Source organism: Electrona antarctica (genome assembly GCF_951216825.1).
Source record: "Electrona antarctica genome assembly, chromosome: 18".
NCBI lineage: Eukaryota > Metazoa > Chordata > Actinopteri > Myctophiformes > Myctophidae > Electrona > Electrona antarctica.
Window position 1 is genome coordinate 33632619 of NC_136799.1, and position 23211 is coordinate 33655829.

The 23211-nt window shown below is 41.8% G+C and overlaps 2 protein-coding genes across 4 annotated transcripts in view; one reads left to right on the forward strand and one right to left on the reverse strand.

Moving 5' to 3' along the window:
- On the reverse strand, positions 1-10008 carry fcf1 (FCF1 rRNA-processing protein). Of its 2 annotated transcripts, none has more exons than XM_079528307.1 (8): positions 9932-10008; positions 4621-4685; positions 3986-4057; positions 3750-3898; positions 3280-3352; positions 3087-3174; positions 1101-1195; positions 1-257 (listed from the first exon to the last, which is right to left on the reverse strand). In XM_079528307.1, the coding sequence occupies exons 2-8, from the start codon at positions 4653-4655 to the stop codon at positions 209-211; spliced, it is 561 nt and encodes a 186-aa protein (XP_079384433.1). In that variant the 5' UTR covers positions 4656-4685; positions 9932-10008; the 3' UTR covers positions 1-208. The 2 variants fall into 2 exon arrangements, with proteins under 2 accessions (XP_079384433.1, XP_079384432.1); XM_079528306.1 differs by lacking the exon at positions 9932-10008 and adding an exon at positions 8269-8392.
- arel1 (apoptosis resistant E3 ubiquitin protein ligase 1) overlaps positions 10003-23211 on the forward strand; it is a gene marked incomplete at its 5' end in the record, with an annotated part of 18989 nt that continues 5780 nt past the window's right edge. For both annotated transcript variants that reach the window (XR_013792291.1, XM_079528305.1), the window contains 17 exons: positions 10003-10150; positions 10529-10697; positions 12316-12536; positions 14592-14663; positions 14936-15162; positions 15284-15521; positions 16082-16251; positions 17528-17708; positions 18086-18330; positions 18615-18692; positions 19660-19801; positions 19902-20023; positions 20575-20650; positions 20749-20858; positions 21236-21415; positions 21737-21862; positions 22292-22421. Coding sequence is in view for 1 of the 2 variants with exons in the window: in XM_079528305.1 (XP_079384431.1) it covers positions 10003-10150; positions 10529-10697; positions 12316-12536; positions 14592-14663; positions 14936-15162; positions 15284-15521; positions 16082-16251; positions 17528-17708; positions 18086-18330; positions 18615-18692; positions 19660-19801; positions 19902-20023; positions 20575-20650; positions 20749-20858; positions 21236-21415; positions 21737-21862; positions 22292-22421 (2635 nt within the window). The remainder of the gene's footprint in view (positions 10151-10528; positions 10698-12315; positions 12537-14591; positions 14664-14935; positions 15163-15283; positions 15522-16081; positions 16252-17527; positions 17709-18085; positions 18331-18614; positions 18693-19659; positions 19802-19901; positions 20024-20574; positions 20651-20748; positions 20859-21235; positions 21416-21736; positions 21863-22291; positions 22422-23211) is intronic.

Below are 23211 nucleotides of genomic sequence, written 5' to 3' on the forward strand. Positions count from 1 at the left end.
TGCACGGCAATATTTTATTCAGTTTTCAAAGTGGGGAATGTATTAATTTGCAAATACAAAATGACAAATGTATTTTTATTTTTTTTAAAGAAAACTTAAAGCAATTTGCAATTGTATTACATCCGCCATAAGCAGCTGGTAAAATGTACGGATATTTTATAATACAAAAAAAACAAAAAAAAAAACAAACAGACAACTTCAATGGATGTTACATTCTTGGAGCACCGTAGTCATCAGGCATCCTTTCAATATTATATCTGTAACAGAAAAACAAAACAATCAGTGGTAAACGCATGAATATATTCTGAATTCTTAAATACAGAGCCATTTTGTATAAATCTAACAAAAAACACTTAACAGTGTTTCCATTTTGGGTCATTATCCCATTCTGGGCGGGAACCCCTTTTGGTGTTTTAAGCATTATGTTATAATTTAGCCATTGAAAAATAGCAGATCTACAAGCTCATAGCGCGCCACCAAGTGGCGCACTACGAGCTTGTAGGTCTGCTATTTTTGAAAAATCGTGAAAATATTTCAGAAAACTGGAGGATTTTTATGTACTTTGATGTCGTACATAAAAGTGTAAACTGTAATATAGGGCTCTAGTGGTTAATAATCTTTACTAGACCGGTGCCCGGCTGTAGAGCACAGAGTCGGTAACAATGGAAGTTGGAACCCGGCTATGCAATACCCGTGTCAGAGTACCCGTTCCACCCATCTGTCTGTATCGCTTTTATGCCCATATGGAGATTTCTGTATCTTTCTCTCTGTGTCCCTTTAATCAGGCATGACCAAATATGGCGTGTTGTGATGTCAAAACAGGTCAGCTCCATATGTGTATATGGACCCTGGGCAGGGGCCTTGTCCAGAGCCCGCGCAGAGGCCTTTTGTGGCGGTTCTGGTTCTGGACAACCGTGGGTCCGACCAACTCGACACCGGGCACTGCACTCCCTGTGGGGGTATGGAACGCGTGTGTCGAATTTGAAGTCGGTGGGGCGAACGGTTCTCGAGTTGCGTGGATTACAGACGTACACACAGACATGCAGAGACATTTGCATTTATAGATATATGTTCAGTAGTGAAAACTTGATTGTATGTACCTGTGGCTGGAGATGTACATGATGGGGACTCCAGGAATCTTCCTGACTCTTCGTTTTAGGTCTCGATCCACAGTGGCCAGGATGTAACACTTGTGCTGTGGAAGAGTTTTTAAACTATTAATGTTCATGCTTCAGTGACAAAATGTACTAGCGGATTCGGATGCCATCAATGCATTGAAAGGGGCAAAATTGATATTTCTCCTAAATGAACTGGTAGCATGCATCTCCAGACATTTTACACAAAACGATCTGCACATATCGTGGACTAGCAGATGGTAACTGATTCCCCACGCTTGAAGCCATGAAATCTGTACATTTGCCACAGTCGTTTTTCTAGTAAAAAGTAGAAGTTTCTGTTAACACGAGTAATAACGTACTATTATTTTTAACATGTTAGTAGCTGTTATGCAATGGTCTCGCATTGACAATCATTGTGCCACCAGTCACATGGCCCAAGATTTCTCTCACTGCCAGAACTTCTGAGTATATATTGCCATGCACCCTGTATGACACAAGACGCTTTTTGGTTTGTTTTTCTTTTCCTTACGGAGTGTGTAGATAGACATGTGTGTTGTAGATAGACAAGAAAGCAAGGGCACAGAAAGGAGCGAGAACAGAAGCTAGTCAGACTCGAGAGATTTGTGTCTCGACTCCTCACGACCAGTGTTGTTTTTGTCAGGCATTTTTTAGATTTAGTCAGTCTTAGTCTTTTGGACGAAATGCTTATTAGATTTAGTCACTCTTAGTCATTTGGACAAAATGCTTAATTAGTCTTAGTCACATTTTGTCATTTCTATCCTTGGTAGTTGTAGTCTAGTTTTAGTCGACGAAAACTCCTAAGGGTTTTAGTCAGTTTTAGTCAACGAAAACTTAAAAGGTTTTATTGTATTTAATTTTTGACCGTCCGTATTACAATCATATCTTAAAATATATATTTTATGATGGCTGTATTTTATGACTGAACAGTAGGCCATTGGTTCCCAAAGTGGGGTCCGGGGATCCCCAGGGGTCCCCAGCTAAATTATAGTTTGTAACCAAATGGACCCTTATGGGTCTGTAACTCAGAGAGTGTACAAATGGAACCATTTCCATTTGGTTCCATTTGTACACTCGGAGTTATTGATTTTACAATATACAATGGGGTCTCAGAGATAAAATGCCATTAAATGGGGGTCCATAGCCTAATTCATGTCAAACTGGGGGTCCTTGAAATTCAATGGGTTGGGAATCACTGCTAGAACCGAAAATATCTTCCCTGGCATATATTTTCAAATGGGGGTCCACGGGGCTGATGAGTGTCAATTTGGGGGTCCCTGACATGAAAAGGTTTGGGAACCACTGCAGTAGGCTATTATCATAAAGTATATCTCAGTTTGAAGATTCAAATTATGGATAATAATAATAATACAACTAGCCTATGCATCATTCATTAGTAATGAAAAATAAAAATGCCTCATCATTATTATACTCAAGGGAAAAGAATGCACCCTATGGCATGCACTCACACACACATGCATCAGAGCACTTGCAGGGAAGAGAGGGGAGGGGCCAGGGCTTAGAATGTGTCAACAGAAAAAAGAAAGAAAAAAAAGTTTAGTTTACAATACAAAATTTAATCTCTGCATAAAGATTTAATTAGTGCACACACCACACACACACAACTTTGTTAGTCAAACCACTAAAATGTTCGTCTAGTCTCGACCACGAAAACTCACACACGTCTTCGTCATATTTTAGTCAACCAATTGAGCTGTTTAGCTCGTCAGCGTCAGTCTCGTCCTGAAACTTTTTTGTTTATTCCGTCATCATGCCTGACGAAAACACTGCTCACAAGAAGCATACTGTGGTTGGTAACTGGCTGCACAACCAGGCACTCCAAGCTGTGCCTTTTTAACAAAGACACTTGCATGGATAAAAGTGTGTAGAACCTTTTCATTTTGTACCGTTACTCCATTCACAATGCATCTGTAAAGTAAAATATATTACCTGTGACACTCTTTGGACTAAACAGTCATCAGCATATGTTCCTTTGTGTGTGCATGGCAGGCGCTCAAACCGAGGATCCTTGGAAATCCTGTAATAACAAATAAATTGATAGCATGGCCCCATCATCTAGGTACAATCCTAAAAATGTTAATGTGGAAAGTCCACACATTAGGTTAACTCAACCAATATATACCTGAGTGCAACTCTGTACTTCATTCCCAGCTTTTCAATCTCAGCCATAACACAGTCTGTGATGCATGGAATACCTTGATGGGAAATAATGCCATATTGTATCAAATCATTAAGTTAATCACTTTCAACTTAGCGTCCCTATTTTGGGCATGTTGAAGGCGAAAACCTATGTTTAGCATAGTATTCCTCTATACATACTCTGTGTTTCAGAGGTGGATTGTGGAGCGTAACACTTTGCATATACCAATAACCTAATCAGTGGTTGGCATAAACTTTCTAGGAAGATAAAGGCAGTAGTTTCCATTATCTTGGGATCCCTACCAATGCTGTAATTTGTAGGCAATTTTACAAACTATCCACACTCCACAACCCTCCTGACAGACACATACAGAGTAGACGGAAATGGTATCACTTACAAAGCTCTGGTTAATCTTCTGCATTCTATTCCCCAAACAACTGGCAAGTACTCACATTTGGCATACAGGCAATCCATCATAGACTGCACAATGTCTAATTTGGCCTTGATGGAGAAGTTGATGAAATTTGTATCAACCAGAACGTGGTACGGTGGACCAAGCTGAGTGTTGTACTGGAAGAAGAGACATGAGGGATACTTTGGCCTGCATGGAGAGTAGACAAAAATCAGTGAAGGCCATTGACCACACTTCATTACCTGAATCATGTTCTGCTCTGCTCAACGTACGTACACTTCAACCTGCTTGAGCTCTGAGGGATCCTTTTTCCTCTTTTCTTTTGCCTTGGCACGGTCCTTCTCTTTTCTAGAAAAAGAAAGGGGTGTTCATAGTTTTGTGGGCCACACATTTTCGTTGCATACATCTATATTATATCTATAATTCATGAGCACTATAGAGCGTTGCAGTCCCGCCCCCTTTCATGACGACGCCAGGCCCAGGAAATTTTCCCATAGACATTTCAAAAAGTATTTATTTAAAGACCTTTTAAGCGTCGTACGAAGCCAACTCGAGTCGTGACAAATCATGACAACAAACACAATATTTTGGACCAAACAAATAATTACAAAGAAGAAAAACAACAAAAATGTTGTAACCTGCCTTTGTTTGGCCCAAAACATTGTGTTTATTGTCATGATTTGTCACGACAAGAGTTGGCTTTGTCCGCGGTGTAAACGTCTTCAAATAAATACTTTCTGAAAAGTCTATGAGGAAAATGAACAGGGATTTCTTTTCCGGGTCTCTCGAGGGGGCAGGACTGCGACGCTCTATAGCCACCAGCCTACTGTAGTTAATGGTCATTGAGAATATATTGTACTTTTGAAGGTTTAATAATGGTATAAAACAGTTGCCATAACAACGATACTCACATTCTCCCGTCTTTAAGACTTATCATTCTTTTCATTGCAGCAAACTGCTTTGTCTTCCCCTTCCCCTGGAATGTACACATGCAAAAACATCAGTTAACTTCAAACTTGAATCCCTTTTGTAATAAAAAAAAAAACCTTGCATAGGATAGAAAGCAATATATCGTTCTTTCATGTTAAGTCTTGTCTAATCTAGTGACAGTCAAATTGAAAAGTAACTAAGGTCGCATTCACACCTCTACTTCGGTATACTCGATGCGAATGGGCAGACTCTACACCAACACACATACCACTTTTATCTGACTCCAGATTCCCGGTCCAGGTCTGTACTACGAGTGCAAACTCTTTATGCGACATGCAACATTGTGCAAATGTGCGATGGAACCCAATCGCCTCCATTCTCTCGCTATATATCCTGACCTGTACACTGCATTGTTCTTGTGTGTAACCTTCAGCATATTCGATATAGGCATATGAACGTCTGGTCATATTGCAATAAGTGCTTCCATCTCTTCATTAGACCATGTTTGTCCACGGGACATAGTTACGCGTCGCTGCGTAATAATGCCTTCTCCTTCCTTCTCGTGTGCCAAATACCAACTTCTTCATCCCACAATGACACATTCATCCCCTATATTTAATGCGATTGCATTCACACCTGTGGTCAGTGTGCTGCGCTTTGAAGCGAAGTGAAACCCACGTTTTTAGTACTAGAATGCGCTTCTTTGATGCAAATCAGGATTCGATTTCGAATGAGCCTTCACACCTGCCAAACGAAGTGCACTTTCCGACAATACGCAGCACAGGATTCATGGTTAGCCCCTTTCGGTTACCTTTTCTGTATTTTTGACGGCAGTACCCTAGGGTCCCTTGAAAGTTAATAATTAATTTAAATTAAATAAAAACGTCTGGGTTTCCAAGGCTACTCTCCAATAGACTACCACTGTCTGGTCACAGACACCTGTGGCGTCGCTTGAGTTGTTGAGACGCATAGAGTAGCAGTAGGAGACCGCGGAAACTTGTGTGAGCTGCGTTAATCTGCGTTGCCATTAACTATTTTTTTAAATCTATTTTAGAAGTTTTGGCTTCTCTGAAATTCTCTCTTCCTCACTTCCCAATGTCCCGCCTCCCGCACAGCGACTGGCTAGCTGCACGTCCTAGTTACTGCTTCTGATTGGCTGACCGCGTACACATGCTGGATGTTTTTAATGCTGTTCTGTCATGGGTCTAATTAATTCTAACTCCTGTTATGGCCCAATCTTAGCTTTGGTTAATTTGAAAATAAGAAGACATGTTTCCTTTTTAAAACTGTGTCTAAAATATCTGAGCCCAGCATGAACATGCAGCTAGCCAATCGCGGTGCGGGAGGCGGGACATGGGAAGTGAGGAAGAGATTTTCAGAGAAGCCAAAACTTCAAAAATAGATTAAAAAATAAACAGCAGGCCTGTGCCGTGGCTCAGCGGTCCAGGCACCTTGGCTGGTAAGCCAGCTTTACAGCGTGTCGCGGGTTCGAGTCACGATCCCGACGAACTTTGCTGTGTGTCCTCCCCGCATCTCTCTCCCCCTTTCCTAGTATCTACCTACTGTTACCTGTCAAATAAGGCAAAAAAAGGGCAAACTAGGAAAAAGTGCCCTTCTGGGCACAGGTCTCCACCAGGAGGATGGGAGTGTGTGTGTGATGTTTGGCAAAATGTTTAGGAGCAATATAAACGTGAGTGTGTGTGTGTGTGTGACGCGGCTTGGCCTGTTGTAGCGCCACCATGAGGCTGATTTGAAAACTGTCAAGTGGCATTTCTTCCAAAGCCTAGTGGGAATATGCATGCACAGTTTCACCACAATCGGACGCTGCGTTGAGTAGTTGTGGCGATTTGTACAAAGCGGGTACAAAGCGGGCTACTCCTGAAAAGTTTAGAAGCCAATCGTAGCCAATGAGGGTGGATTATGAGAAATCAAACAAACCCGTCTTGACTATGAAGAGCGTACCGATTTGCGTGAAATTAGGATAAAATCTGAAGGGGTAATATTAGAAAATGTGTTTTACATAGGTCGGCCTCCTGGTGGCGCTATAAAGAGCAGATGTGAAAAATTCCAGGCAAAGGTTTTTCCTTGGCCTCTAGGGAGTTGGCATACAAAGTTATCCACAGATCCGTGCAGTTGGAGGTAAAAACACTTTTCGGCCAGTTATAGCGCCACCATGAGGCTGAGTTGAAAATGTTCATGTGGCATTTCTTCCTCGGCCTAGTGGGAATGTGCGTGCACAATTTAACGGAAATCACACAATGTGTTCATGATTTGCAGCATTTTGTTTGAAACTGAGCACTCCTGCGAACTTTGGAATCCAATCTTAGCCAATCAGGATGGAGTCAGAGAAATCTGAAAGACCCGTTTCGTTGAATGGCTCTAGAGAGACTGTGTACCAATTTGCGTGATGTTTGGACAAAATCTGTAGGTGTACTGTCCAAAAACTTGTTTTGCACAAAGCGGCCTCCTGGTGGTGCTATAACAGGCCGTTCTGGAAATTTTGGGGCAGAGGTTCATCGTTGGCATCCAGGGAGTGTGTGTGCAAAATTTGGCATCGACCGGGTTAACGGTGCCAGAGATTAGCTGTTCACAGACGGAAGGACGGACGGACACACACACACACACACACGGACGGACGGACTGCAAAACATACTCTCTCCCCATGCCTTCGGCCTGGTGGAGACAAAAAGCAAAACAAAAATATATATAAAAAGTAAATAAACGGAAACGCAGTTTAACGCAGCTTTGCACAAGTTTCCGCTGTCTCCTACTGCTACTCTATGTTATGTATCTTTGAAACATCTCATCAACACTCAAGCGACGCCGCAGGTGTCCGTGACCAGACCAGTGGTACAGCTGCGTCTGTTGGAGAGTGGATTAACTTTTAAGGGACCCTATGGGATACCGCCGTCCCAAATACAGAAAAGGTAACCGAGGGTCCCGAAAGGGGCTAGCATGCTGGTGTGAATGCGACCTAAGTAGTAAGTACTTAACTGTAGTCAAGTTAACTAAACCAAGTACAATTTTAGGTACTTTTACAGTACTTGAGTAGTGAGCTCATCATCTTACCCGCCCCGGAAGTAATGCGGAAACGCCTACTGAGTGATCTGATTGCTTTAAACAACATTAAACTAAATGTTTCATTCATTTTATGCATGCGCATATCCCCTATATATATATATATATATATATACACACACACACACACACACACACACACACACCACAGAAACAGCTACCAGTTACATTCCAGACATAGATTTATACAAAAGTTAATTATCTGATAAATGTACAAGCCACAGACAGTTTTCACTGAGACCACGTGAAGTTTTGTATGCAGGAAGTATACCTGTAACAGAGCATTTCTACATTGCTAATTCTTTGTTCCACCATTGTTTAAATATAATGTAACTCACACAGATCACTTAAACTAAAGCCTAGCTCACAGGAGGCGACACACTGTGAGCGATGCTAGGCTAGGCTGCTGGTATGGGCAGCGGCACACACCGAGTCACAGACCCATCCAAACGTTAAACGTCCCAAAACAACCACCAACGTTGAATAACACATAACCAACACATACAGTGACATTTACAGTACACAGATGACATATTTAGAGAGCACATTACCATGTTTTAATCCAAAACAAATGGCTCCAACCTATGTATACAGAACCTCGTGCTAGCAGCAAACAAGTAGTTGTACGGTTGTAGTAGTGCCGTCACTGCCGTGCGACAACTAATCAGTGTTGCCATGTCTTGAGAGAGAAACAAGCAACCAGGTATATGAAAACCTAACCTCGCCTCAGATGCTTTCCAATGGCTCTGATGAAAACAAGCCCCCCAAAAAGCAAGCCCTTCGCCCTTTACCAACACGTACATACATAGTTACATACGTAGGCCTTTTGAAAATAGCCGATCTGCAGAGAAGCACGCTCTACGAGTTTGTAGATTGGCTATTTGTGGAAAATGTGGAATATTTTCAAACATTTTAACAACATTTGTATGGTGGTCTCTTGGCAGAATGTTTTCAGATGGGGGTCCGCAGACAAATACAATTGAAAATGAAACACTGGTTTATATATCTATGGGTTTAAAGCCCAAAAAACTGCCAATATTTACACGCAACTTTACAGAAAAATAAGCCCCAAATAAGCAACCATGCGAGCACTGGCGCATCATAGACGCTGTCGCTGGCGTCATCAACAGGCGACACGTTACGTATGCATGTCATCACTTCCGGTGTAAAAAGCTAAAGCTTTTGTACGAAGGTAAGATGCAATACATTTAACAACATTGATGTAAATCATTTCTCGACATTCACAGGACGACGTTCTGTTGTGCACAGTAATACACACTGCATATTCAGTCGTGCACATAGTTATTATTATGTCACTGTGGCGTGCACCGCCCCTATGTTATATTATGCTGACATTGACTGTTGACAGCCATGTATGGAGCTAATTGTTAGCACAGTGCTAACACTGGCTACCGACCATTGCAGTGTAATTATAATCAGAGACTGTGATGCTAGCACCGATATCTTGTCGCCTCATAGTTCACTTCACACCAATGTCTCCGTTTTGTCGTTGATACTAAGCCAGGTTGCAGCAAAACTAGCGAGCCTCGGCTAACAACGCCGTAAGCTATTTTAAGTAAAACGGTGTGTGTGTGTGTGTGTCTAGCTACTTTTGATGTTGTCAACACCTGCACATCACCCGGCATTGTTATTTTGGAGGAAAGCTTAGGGTACACACACACACACACCTTCCTGTCAAGAGAGAAAAAGAAACACACACACACTATTTGCTTGTCTTTCATAGTCTGGCCTGTTGTGTGAGGTTTTTTGGCAGTTCATTCATGCATATTTCATTGCTATGGATTGCAGGTAATGTTATTCTCCTCTCTCACCCAACACTTCTGCCCGAGTAAAATTTAAATATTAATGCTTTCTTGGCAGATCAGTTCATTTTAGATTCCTGGACCAATTGCTGATCTTTCTCATTCACTTTGCCTATCTACTATCTAAGACATGTTTAGATTTCCTCAGTAAATCTATGACTAAAACATTTTTAAACACTTAAACCCAAGCATCCGTATTGTGCTTTTGCTCAATATAGCAGATCGACAAGCTCACGCCGTGAAGCATTCCCCACAATAATAGACGATATACTAGAATTGAGCCATGATTACCAAAATGGGATTTGAGTGGTAAATTGTTCTCCTTGTACTTTGCATTTGTTTCCCTTCCAGACAATACTGTCTTCTATGGTGGGGTCGTTGGGAGTCTCACCAAGCCGTTCTGTACGGCAACATTTCATGTGAGCACGGAGGGGTCTGATCGAAGGCTGAGAAGATGGTCTGATGGACCGCCGTTTTTTGTTGACCTTCTTATTCTGCTCAGTCTCGTGGATCCTCTTCTGGGAGGTGCGTTGGAAGAAAGGCAAAGACAGTCAAATTGAGGAATGGCTCCAAGGACAACGCCTCTCTGAATACAGGCATTTATTTGAAGGTCAGTTGATGAGACCTCTTCATTTGTGGTACTGGGGTTTGTCCTGTCAATTTCAGACCAATATGCTAGTGCTGAATTAGCCTTGCAGTGGCCAGAGCCGCCAGACGTGAATCTGCCGGTGGCATGCCTATTAGTATGGCCAAGCCGGGTTAGCTCTGATTATTGCCTGCCTGGAAGCAATTCACGAATATCTACACCTACATGCATTTTTTTTTAAAATAAATGTTATACTTTATAAGATAGCGGAATTATAATTCTTTCAACATGGACACAATTATAACAAAATAATTGGGATTATGTAATAATTGTGACAACCCTAGATGCAGATGCATATGTGTCTGTCTCCCTGAGTGATGGCTGTATGTGTGCGTCCTCCAGATGTACAGACATTGGAAGAGCTGAGCCTGAATGTTCTGAGTCGCCTAGAAGAGGTGGTGCAGGAACAGCGACGCTGGAAGGAAATCGCAGAGGCCCACATCCATCTGCTCCGAGACTTTGCCTTCCAGGAGTGGCTCTGCTCCCAGAGCTTGGAGCACTACTACCATACGTAAGTAGACCACTTGACACATTTTGTTTTAACTTTTTTCCATTTTATTTTCAATTGGGATTCCAGGGATAAAATAGTCAAGCATTTGTCTTTATGACAGTAATACTGTATTATTATTGAAAACTGTAGACTGATAATTCAGTCGTGTGCATTTTCTTCCTCTCAGTTTTAATTATTATTATATTTCTTTTAACAAAATCAAGGTTCAAGTTTATTGTCATTCATCCACATACAGGTATACGGCCGAACGAAATGTCGTTTCTCATGGACAAAGGTGCTAACAAAAAAAAACAACATAATCACAAACATCATACTTTACAGAAATATTTTGGTAGTATGATTTTTGCTCTTATGACGTTTCAACTATGATGTAAAACCTGCTGCTTAACAAGGAACTACCATGATGCTATCCTGCCATAATTTGGTTTGGTTATGGCCTCATCAAGAATATGTTGTATGTGCTTACAATTGTCCACTAGAGGGCAGCATCCCCATTGATAGCTGAATGAGCTTGCTGACATTGAGCTCTAGGCTGCAGTGTTTCAGAGGGTCACTGCAGTAAAGACTATTCCTTTCATAATACACAGGCTGCTACACAGTGGACACCCTGCAACATTGCAGATGTGGGGGATGCCCTCTAGGAGTCAGCCCTTTATAGAAATACTGCCCATTCAGTAATTTTGAGAAAAGGAAACGGAAGTTTCTAAAGGTCAGAGTTGTCTCTTCTGTGTATTACTGCTGCTGCTGCTGTAGGTAAACAGTATTAAAACAAATTACTGTATTTTAAGTAAAATCTCAAAGATCCTGGAAGGACAGTGTCACCATTTCATGACTAACTTCATGTTTTATTTCAAATTAGATTTCACACACACATATGTGTATTTTTAGGCAGAAAGCAGCAACTTTGATAATCTTAGTAAATATTCATGTGAAAGCTTATTTTCATACACGTTGAGGTCTTTGGTTAAAACAAGTCTTTTGTTAAAGCTTTATATTCTTATAGCAATCATTGATTCATTCAATCAGTAGTGTAGTGTTCAGTAACAGCATTCCCCCGTCTGACAGATTCAGAATACCACAAGCGCCATTGTCTTTATTCTACACCTGTGTTGTGCTTAAATGTTCAGCTTTTGCTAAATTGAATAGTAGGTTATGGTTGTGTTTATACTAGTCACAACCATTAAACCTTGACATTGTATTCATCATGCCAGTAGCTTACTTAGACCTGCTTACATAATCACTGTCAAGCGGCACACAGGCTTAATCGTATGTCATTTTAATAGAGGTTAGTGCAACGGGTCACACAATCTCATTCTTCTGCTTGCTGTTGACATAGCCTCTGTGTTAAACTGATAACATCAAGGTTACTAGTGTTCACAGTTAGTGAAAAACTAATGTTTGCATTGTGTGTGTTAATGTTTGTGCAGCCATGCATGCATGCCTATGGGACAGTCCATTGTATGCAGTAGACCACCGCCCAGTTAAAGCAAGCTGCCTTGCTCATGTGGAGCATTTGTCTCACAGTCAGTTATTGGGCTGTACGTTAGATAGGTCGATTTCAATGCCATTCAGATAAGTACTTGTTCTATACTTTTTCTCCTCGGTATATCCAATGCAGACTGAACACCCTGGGTTGCGTGAATTTGGATGATCTAGCCCAGTTTGACAGTCAGCTGCAGCTGTCACTGGCAGCGTGGGGCTATTACTACGAAGATTACATCAAGTTGTCCACTGGTGTTAAGGTCCTCCAGGCCTCCAGGGGGAGCCGTGACCAGGACTACGAAATCCAGCTGGTGCACAGCCTCGCTGAGAGGCGTCTGAATGAGAAGTGGACGATTGGTGAGTCTGTGATCATTTTCCCTACTTGGTTAGTAGATATTTGGCAGGGCTGCATTTTCATATAATCAAGGGATTTGCATAGTAAATTAAATGGAAATTATACTATGTATGTATCCCAAATGATGATTATCTGCTTGCCACAAATGTTGCTGCTGAAAAAGGAGCATTTTCCTTCAAACCACCCCAGGGTTCTAATGGATAAGTTGACTATTGCTTCCTCCCTTCCTTTTATAATATTGACTTTGACTCTCTTGCACTTAGAGTATTGTCTTTCTTTTGGTGGAAATACTAAATGTAGTTTGCCTGCTCACAAAATAGCCACTTTTACATAGACCGATCAACTCAGGCCTGAGGCCATGTCACAGGATCATTCTGCCTCGCTGTTCTACATAAAGGGTATAGACACAGAATGGGGGGGTCTCATTGTTGTGTCGCCTCTTTGAGCCAGCAGCGGAGAGAGTCACAGAGCTGAATCGACATTTGTGTATAGGTGACAGTCGGCAGGGCGGGACTGAGATCGGATGTGATCATGTCTAAAGTCCACGGGCACGGCACCTTTCTGCATTGAACCGCTCCCTACTTCTATCGGATTTATCCTACGTGTGTGTGTGTGTGTGTGTGTGTGTGTGTGTGTGTGTGTGTGTGTGTGTGTGTGTGTGTGTGTGTGTGTGTGTGTGTGTGTGTGTGTGTGTGTGTGTGTGTGTGTGTGTGTGTGTGTGTGTGTGTGTGTGAGATCACACAGCTTCAGTAATCAGTACATATATTTTCACAATCTGACCCACTGTCATTCATTAAAGACAAATTTTCGATGGAAGAATACAAAGCTTAAAATGTGGGAAACACGAGTCAGTCCTGGCTGTACAGTCAGTGGCAACAACAGATTGATATCAGTTACCCTAAAATCAATACAAATACATACATCTTTTCAGTCTTTGGCTAATGCCATAAATGTAGGATATAGCCTAAAGTCTACCGACGTGTGTGTAAGAAAAAGAGTGAGTGAACGAATGAAATAAAGGGAGAGAGACAGTTATTATTATCTTTTTACAACTCAATGCTTCATTACCAGAGCTTCCATGTCGGCTTCATCATCATTTTATGTTGGTATTTTGTGAAATAATGAATAATAGGCCATGATGGCCAGGCTATAGTTGTATATGTATAGATTGATTAGATTCTACTGATATCATCAGCCATTATTTTAAACAGCATTATAAGACTAGATGCTGACACTGTTGTGTTACATTTCATGCTGATATGCTATGTAAAAGCACACACTGCTTTCTTTAATTCTGTAACTGTAAAATGGGAAGCTGCATTAATAATGGTGGCTCTTAGCCTCTTTGTTATAGCGGATCTCTGTATAAAAGTGTAAGGTCTGAGGAAGAGCCTCCCAGCTTGAAACTTTCACAACATGGGAGCATAACTACTGGTGTGCAGATTTTATTTTTCTACTGTGTCAAGTTACTGTATGTTCCAGCACCCAGTCTAGCGGCTTATGGGATGTGCGTGTTCTTTGTCTTTTTCGCATTAAGTTCTTGCATTGCCACATTCCTATAAAAAGCTGATAGAATCGGTATCACTCAGAATCAGAACATCACTTGCTGGGTATTAAGATTGGATCAGGAAGAAGAATAGAACATTTGCATGCTCCAATACGTTTTATTGACAGGAGTTTGACCTGACGAAGAGCCCAGCTTGAAATCGTTGTCAATAAAATGTATTGAGCATGAGTGTGCTTTTCTTAAGCTTCCTTTTTTCTCTTTTCTGATTCCACGTCACTTACACACCCACGTTAGAAAGACAGCCTATCAACATTTACAAGTAACTGAAGCACCATGGGCCACACCTTGTCACAGTTCCCTTTGTCAAGATAGCAATAGCATACAGTAGTTTGCTGCAGCGTGTTTTGCATCATAGTTGAAATGTCGTAAGAACAAAAGTGGAAACGCAAAAGAACTGCAGCCTCAGACAAGGAAGAGTGACAAATAGTTTGTTTGAAGTAAAACCTGCTGTATTCTCATGACTCATTTGCATGTCGCACATGTCTTTCAGCGGGAGCTCTAATATTTGGCTGTACTGTGGCGCTGTGCTTCTTGATAAGGGACCTGATGTTTTACGTGATTGGTAAGTTAGTTTGTGGATTGCTGTTTGGATACAGGGATAAGTCTGATCAGGGTGTGTCAAGAATAATAATCACTCTCCCTGCAGGCATTACCTCTGTTGAGCAAAGGCACAATTGGTTTTACAGATTTGAACTTTGGTACAAATTTGTCCAATTCAGTATTTTCTTTGATTGAACATTATCGCACTATCCCTCATCAATGAATTTATGTATGTAACTGGATGCAGTGATTGCTAAAATAAGGACACTCTAGTTCTCTCTCTCTCTTTGGCAGGTGGAATTACTGTTTCCATCATAGCATTCGTCTTTACCATCAAGTTCCTCTGTGAGCTTGCAGCGCGGGTGGTCAGCTTCCTTCAGAATGAGGACCCAGGGAGACGTGGCGACCGCAGCATCTACGACTATGTCCGGGGCAACTACCTCGACCCACGTTCATGCAAGGTGTCATGGGATTGGAAGGACCCACAGGAAGTGGGCCAGACTATGAGCTTCAGAGTACAGGTGACAGCCTTTTCCAATAACTTGGCGTGTGTCACAAAGGACATTTATGTCTAAATAATAATGTTAAAGTGTACTGTATTGTAATTTTTACATCCAACTTTTTCTGCCTCTGTCCTTCCAGCTGTTCTATAAGAATGGCCAGCCCTTCCCTGCACATCGGCCAGTGGGACTGAGGGTCAACATCACCCATATCGAGCTAGCTTTGGATATCCCCGTCACCCAGGAGGTTCTTCAAGACCCAGAGTCCAACATAGTCAAAGTGGCATTTACTGTACGCAAGGCTGGACGCTATGAAGTAGCGGTCAAACTGGGCGGACTCAACGTGGCATACAGCCCCTACTACAAGATATTTCAGCCAGGTATATTTGCATGGTGAATGTATTTTTCTATCCAATCCAAGCCCGTATCTCTCAATATGGGCAGTCTCTCTAATCATTGATTTTTATTACTCATATTGTCATTTGGCTGTTTCCCTTGCTGATTAGTTATACATTTGCTAGTGGTTACTTGTGAATGGCATTGTTTGCTAGGCTTGCCCAATACTTGAGGAATGTTTGAGGAAAGTTATTGTGTTTTTAATTGTATATGATTAATTTGTATCACATTCACAAATTTGATCAGTTAACCACTTAAGCTCTACAGTATGTTCTTCATTGTACAACGAATAGAGAATATAGCCGATCTACAAGCTCAACGTGTTGCAAACATGACATGATGTGAGCTTGTAAATCGGCTATTTAAAAAACATTGTCATGTTCTGCCTATAATGGCATACCCAAAATAGGGACTCCTATCACTATTCTCATCACTTTCTATCACTATTCTGTCTTCATTCTTAAAATGTAATTAAAACATTAAAAGCTCATGATAGAAGATACAAACTGATTTGATGTAATGTATTTGACTTTACCCATCTCAGGTACAGTGGTTCCATCCAAGACAAAGATAGCGTATCACTTCTCCACACTGGTCCTGACCAATGGGCAGCAGCACACCTTGCAGATTGAGCCCAGGGACGAGTATGGAAACCCCACCAGTAACTCCATGTCTCTGGCAGACGAGGCCAACTACAGCGTCCATGTACACTCTGTAAGAAACCTAGGGCTTTGTCTTCCCATACTTGACCACCGTACTGCAGTTCAAACCTTTATTTAAACTTGAAAATAGTAGACTAAAATTCACATGAGACACATAAAAACACAAATTAGCATCATCATAGATAACGGAACAATTTAAATATATTTGTTTTTAATGAAAGATAAAACAAATGTATAAAACAAAACTTTTTTATTTTATTTTTACTTTATCCAGGGTAGTAGATGAGCACGAGTGCTCATTTTCAGCAACACCCTGCACATAGAAACGCACAGACAGATTAAAACCTCCACTGAGCACCTGGTTGATTTATTTTCTTTCCCGTCCAACTTTAACTAAAATACAAATTAAGGCAGAACATACATTTTCAAAATGTTTTTTTTACATTTTCAAAAAAGCTGGATGTCATTACATGAGCTGGGACCCAAAAGAAAAGGCTGACCCAACGAGCTCTGAACGTAGAAGGAAAAACGGTGCCCTCTGCTGTTTCCTTGAATTTGCCTCTGGGGGCAGGCCCCAACAGGCTCGTTTGGCCCGCCCTCAGCGCTCCACTTCCTGTGGGGCGCCTGTGTTTTCATTCCCACTATGAACAATGTATACACATTCTGAATGGCCCTGCTGACAGATTCAGCAGCATAGCTCGGAATCTGTTCTTGAGAGATTACATAGTTGCATGATTGAACGCTGGCTTCTTACAGTATTTAAGAATTCCTCCCACACCAAAACAACATGCGTGTCAGGCACGTAATCTTAATGTTTAGTTTCTGCATACTCGTACAAGTACTACAGTATGTTCACTTGTTCAGTGGAAAGTTGGTGTGGCATTGGCAGACTCCACCAGATTCTGCTCAAAATAATCAAAACAAAACAAGGTATTACAGTTGGGTAATATGGTTATAATACAAGTTGGTAATTGGGTTATAATATAAGTAGGTAATAAGGTTATAAAACAAGTAGGTTATTAGGTTACTCCTGTCCCCAAGCACTGCTCAGTGGTTCCACACTGCTCCACATAGTTAGGAACGGTCAAATGCAGAGGATGAATTAAGCATTTTATTTATATAGCACCTCTCACAGAGAGATCTCACCAAGTGCTTTACATACAGTGAAAAGAAAAAAAATGGGGGAATAAACCAGGGGAAAAAGCTGTGGGGGTATCAATGAAGTATAGATTAACTTTAATTTGGTGGAAATCAGTGTTATTTCTTTGTATTTGTTCCAAGCTCCCTTCGTTTTCCATGATGTTCTCAATTAAACTTGTTACTTCCAGCTGGGCACAGTGGATGATGACAGCGTGGAGGAGTACTACAGCAAGGCTGTTTCCTCCAACAAACCGCAGTGTCAGGTTCTGCTGAAACTGACCCTGAGGAAGAGGGGCTGTTTCAGGGCCCGCATCTCCTACCAGGACCAACCACTGAGCAATGGAGAGTTTGACATCATCGTTCTCAGTGGTGAGCAGCCCAAGGGTTGAGATGCAGGCCATTTTTGAGTTTGGTTAAAGGCATACTCCACTATTGTTCTATGTCCCACTTAATCGGTAATGATCAATATGGTTCAAAGTCTGTGAATAATGTTGCCTTAATGATTATGTGATGCTGCAGTGTACTTTGTGTAACTGGACGGATGGTTGCGATCCTTGGTAGTGTCAGTTACCCAAACACTTGAATTAATAATCTTTAAAATAAATATGTTATCCTCATACTGAAAATGCCAAAATGGGTCTGAGGCGACTTCTGAGTTAAATATAAAATACATAATAGTTAAAGACTTTGACCCAGACTAAGTATGTCCACTTAATCCTGTATGCGCTGTATAACACTGTTGACAGAGAATGAGAAGAACTGTGTGGAGAAGAACGTGTCCACTCCAGGCATCAGCATCTACTTTGAAGCATACCTCTACAGCAGTGGGAACTACAGCAGCTCCTCCTGGGAACCACCTGCCTCCGCCCTGCTGGCCCCCCAGAGGAGGCCCTCCATGGCGGACGAGGAGGAGGAGCACGACTCCCCTGTGGAGGGACAGCCCGAGAAGGTCAAGAAACCAAAAAAGGTCTATTGCTACATATCACCAAAGGTAGGTGCAATATGTGACTTTGTACGTTTCTTTTTTTCTTTTCTAATTTTAGAGTAGCCAATATCTTTGCCCCTTTTTTCTCCCAATTTAGTCTGTATGCCAATTAACCCTCCCCACACATTTCTGTGTTACCACTGGCAGGTGAGCCAGTAGGGTACAATTGGTACCCTACGTTTTTTGAGGAAAGTCAGAGATCTGTTTGCACGGAAAACACAACTACTGTACATTGAATTCAGTTCTATTTAAAAGCATATGGTACTGACTAATCCATATCTGTCACACAGCAACTATCCGTGAAGGAGTTCTACCTGAAAATTATTCCATGGCGCCTTTTCACCTTTCGAGTGTGTCCAGGGACCAAGGTGAGTAGAGCAGCTCTGAAGTAAAACCCTGCATATAATTAGTGGATCAATAGTGGCTCTTTTTGACTACAAGAACTACGTGAACTGGGCCATACCCTGTAATGTATTTCACAGGTTCAGTATTTGCTTCCATCTGCTACGGCTCAGTTTTACACATGAAGTTCTTAGAACCTAATTTGGGCCCTAGTACTACTTACCTGTTAGTTCTGGGAGCTCATGGGAGGAGCAAGGGCTGCTGACAGGACGACACTGGAACCAGTGCAACACAACAACATTTTGAACCACTTAATCCCAAATGTTATGTTCAAGCTCGCAATGCCTTCTGGGTTTGTAGATCTGCTCTTCTCCATTTTTTCCATGAGATCCCCCCCACCTCCTCTTCAGTGGTGGTTCTTGTTATAATGGGAAGAAAAATAAAATAAAAAGTAAGAGCATAGTATGTAATTTCATGTAATTTCAACGTGCCATTCCCCTTCTCTGCAATCAGTTTTCTGTCTACCACTACTAACCACAACTACAGCAACAACTTCCTAAAAGATGTCAATAGGACTTCCAGCTACGTCATGGCCAAGTCAGATGCTTGAGCAACTAGCTCTGTTAGACTAGACCCATAATCAAAATAGCCCGAAAACAAATCGCATCTATCAAATGAAAAAGTTTTTAAAAGATTGGGGAAATCTCAGAAATTGAGAAAAGACTGAAGAGACAGGATCGGGTCCAAAGCATCTAAAGGCTAACTGATACTGTATGTCGCAAGCTATGGCTAGTGGTGGTGATGCAGAGTCTGAATTGTTAACGGAGCTAGGGAAGCTTCGACATGAGAATAGTGACTCTTTTAGAGAAACAAAAACGGCAAATGGATTAGTTGGATGAGAGCGTCGCCGCAACAGAGCACAGAGTGAGTGTTACAGAAGACAGAAAGTATTTAAATAGTCATCGCTTGATAAGTCATCTGCTCTCTTCTCAGTTCACTTACCATGGTCCTGACCCCATTCATAAGTACCTGACCCTTGTGGTGGATGATGGGATTCAGCCTCCAGTGGAGCTCAGCTGCAAAGACAGGAACATCATGGCTGCTACCTTCATCCGCTTCCTGCACAAGAACATTGGTTTGTGTCACTCTTAATGAATTCAGCTTCCCTGAGTCGCTGTAAAGGTTGCTTCACTGTACCGGAGAATGTAACAGTGTTTTGATGATGTCATCCGTAGGTGGCTCTGAAACTTTCCAGGACAAGGTGAACTTTTTCCAGCGTGAACTCAGGCACATCCACTCGAAGAGACCTCGCACCAAGACCTGCCTGAAGATCACACGCCACTCCATTCTGGATTCGGTAAGTCGGTTCTTCCCATTTTGAACAGCACTGCTTGGTTAAACTGAATTCACACACCAGCAAGTGAATTATCCATTTAGCAGAATTCTGCACTGTGTAAATTCAATTTACACAGTGCAGAATTCTGCTAAATGGATGTATCTGAGGTTTGAGTGACACCCTCCAGGCTGCTTTTGGTACTTTCCATGCTGTAGTCTGTGTAACACCTACTCCATACCTATTTCAGACCACAGCACGGTTGGCTGACACTGTTTGGCTGCATTGCAGGGCTGAAAATTTAGAACTTTTCTCAACTTTGCTGCTCTGCTTTTTGCTGCCTCCTGCTGCAGCGGTGAAAGTGGCAGTTGCTCTTCGTCATAGACAGTGCATTGAACCTCGCTGCTTTCTTAGAACACGGAATGCTGCTGTCTGTGTGAATTCAGCATTACAATGAAGCTTTTCCTTCTGTTAAACTACAAATTGTTTACATGCCTCCTAATGTCATCACTTGTCCCTTACTTTTTATACCTTCACCATTTCCATTTTCTTATCAAATACAATTCTCGGTTCAGTCCCTGAAGGCTACCAGGAACTTCTCTGTGTCCGACTGGAGTAAGAATTTTGAGGTGGTGTTTCAGGATGAGGAAGGTTAGTAAACATCACAGCACAGCCAAGTTTTGTGGATTATACGGTATTAACTGAACAACTACACCCAAATGGTTCAATCCTGTGGCATTCCTCCATAGCTCTTGACTGGGGTGGTCCTCGTAGGGAGTGGTTCGAACTCATCTGTAAAACCCTGTTTGACACCACCAACCAGCTGTTCACACGCTTCAGCGACAACAACCAGGGTCTGGTAAGTTAATCCTCTTAACATCATTAAAATAACTTGAATTAATGGTTGATCTCCAATTGTCCTGCAAGCCCTATATACTTTGTTGAACGCTAAATAGCAAAAATAGAGCATCACAACATGCCACAATGCGGTGTATTGAGATTGTAGTAATTTCTTTTTCCCTATATTGGAAATGTTTTGACAAATTACGCCTATAATGGCATGCCCAAAATACCGGTGCCAAGTTGAAAGTGGTTAATGGGATGGATAATGTCACCAGGGGGTGTACTTGTACATCAAGCTGCCTCACGCTACAGAAACAGGAGATAGGCTCCTGCCCTATGGGCCTCATGGCTCGGCAAGGCTACTTACTATAATGTCACATCCCATTTCTCCAGGTTCACCCAAACGCTGACCGGCCACCCCACCAGCGTCTGAAAATGTACGAGTTCGCTGGCCGTGTCGTTGGGAAGTGTCTCTACGAGTCTGCCCTGGGTGGGTCCTACAAGCAGCTGGTCCGGGCACGATTTACCCGCTCATTTCTGGCCCAGATCATTGGCCTCAGGATGAACTACAAGGTACAGAATCCAGTGCATCCTCCACGGATGGAATGAGGCGTCTTTCTTCCACTGTTTACCTTGTGGTGTCAGCTGGTGTGTATCATCAGTATAGCAATATTCTCCACAATGCCAAGAAACAAATCAGGTTTCTTGGCATTGTTTATTTCACGGGAGACCTCGCCAATATGTTTTGCCGTGCATCCAAGCACACTAATATTTCAAAGATGAGCTCTAAAGCCGCCTAAATCATCTTTTTATTGTTCCGCGGAGAAGAAGGAACGTCGTGTTTATTTGGAAAACGTCATTTTGCCATGTTTTCATTTCATTTTCCATGCGCAGTACTTTGAGACGGACGACCAGGAGTTTTACAAAACTAAAGTCTGCTTCATCCTAAACAATGACGTGAGTGAAATGGACCTGGTGTTTGCTGAGGAGAAGTACAGCAAGTCAGGACAGCTGGAGAAGGTGACGGAATCCCCCACAAATGACCCCCCCCACCCCTCCCAAGAGCAGAGATAATAGACCCAACAAACCAAACAAATCAGTGTAATTATATTGCTTATCTGGCAAGCCACACATCTACTGTTTGTTGAAGAGACCACACATCTATGCACCATAGATCTATGATAAGTAGACCACACATCTATGAGATTTCATGTTTGAGTTTAAGGAAATGCAGGGCTTCATTTTTAGGCTACAGTCCTATCTAAATCCACCTAGTTCAGGTAGTATGTCCCCATGCTGTGCTTTTATTTAAACTCTGAAATGTATCGGCTCTGAAATGTAGCTAAAAGTCTTTTCAATAACTTAATGCTGATGGTGCCTTTTTCTCTGGTATGATATGGTATGTAGCTTTCCATTGTCAGTCGTAACCAAAGTCATCTTTAACCGTAGGTTGTGGAGTTGATATCAGGAGGAGCCCAGATCCCCGTCACCAACGAAAACAAGATGCATTATCTGAACCTGCTGGCCCAGTACAGACTAGCTAGCCAAGTGAGAGATGAGGTGGAACACTTCCTAAAAGGTAAGGTACAGCTGTTAACCCTGTGTTTTAATGTAACCACTTAAAGCTGCTATAAGCAATAATTATGTCAAAATTGTAATGACCTTTATTTTTATTTTTTGTATTCAGACAGCCAGCAATGGGTAAAGCGCTCCCAAAAAAAAGTAGTCTCTGTGACACATCTAGGGGCCGCAATCTGCATTCAAAGATTTTCCTAGAAACTTTGTCGATTGGTCGATTTGCCTGTCTACTTTTCGACCAATGACAAAGCTTCTAGAACATCTTTGAATGCAGATTGTGGCCCTTATATGTGTCTCAGAGAAGACATTTTTGGGGAGCGTTTTACTCATTGCTGGCTGTCTGAATACCCAAAAAATAAAAGGTCATTAAAATGTTGACATTATTGCTTATAGCAGCTTTAAGCACTATTTGTATTTTATTATTTGTCGCATGATGGTGTTACGCAGCAAAAACAGCCTATACAGTTGGAGGCCATCGATATTGTCCTTTTCTTTTTGCTGAGGTTTGCGTGATTAACCCATTTTGGGCGGGAACCCCTTTTGGTGTTTTAAACATTGTTATAATTTAGCTATTGAAATATAGCAGATCTACAAGCTCATAGCGCGCCACCGAGTGGCGCGCTACGAGCTTGTAGGTCTGCTATTTTTGAAAAATCGTGAAAATATTTATTTCAGAAAACTGGAGGATTTAGAAGTATTTTTTAAAATTTTGAGGTCAGGCCTAAATGGGTCAAATGATAAGGGACAATATCGGTGGCACCCAACGGTATACAAGCTCACAGTGTGTCACA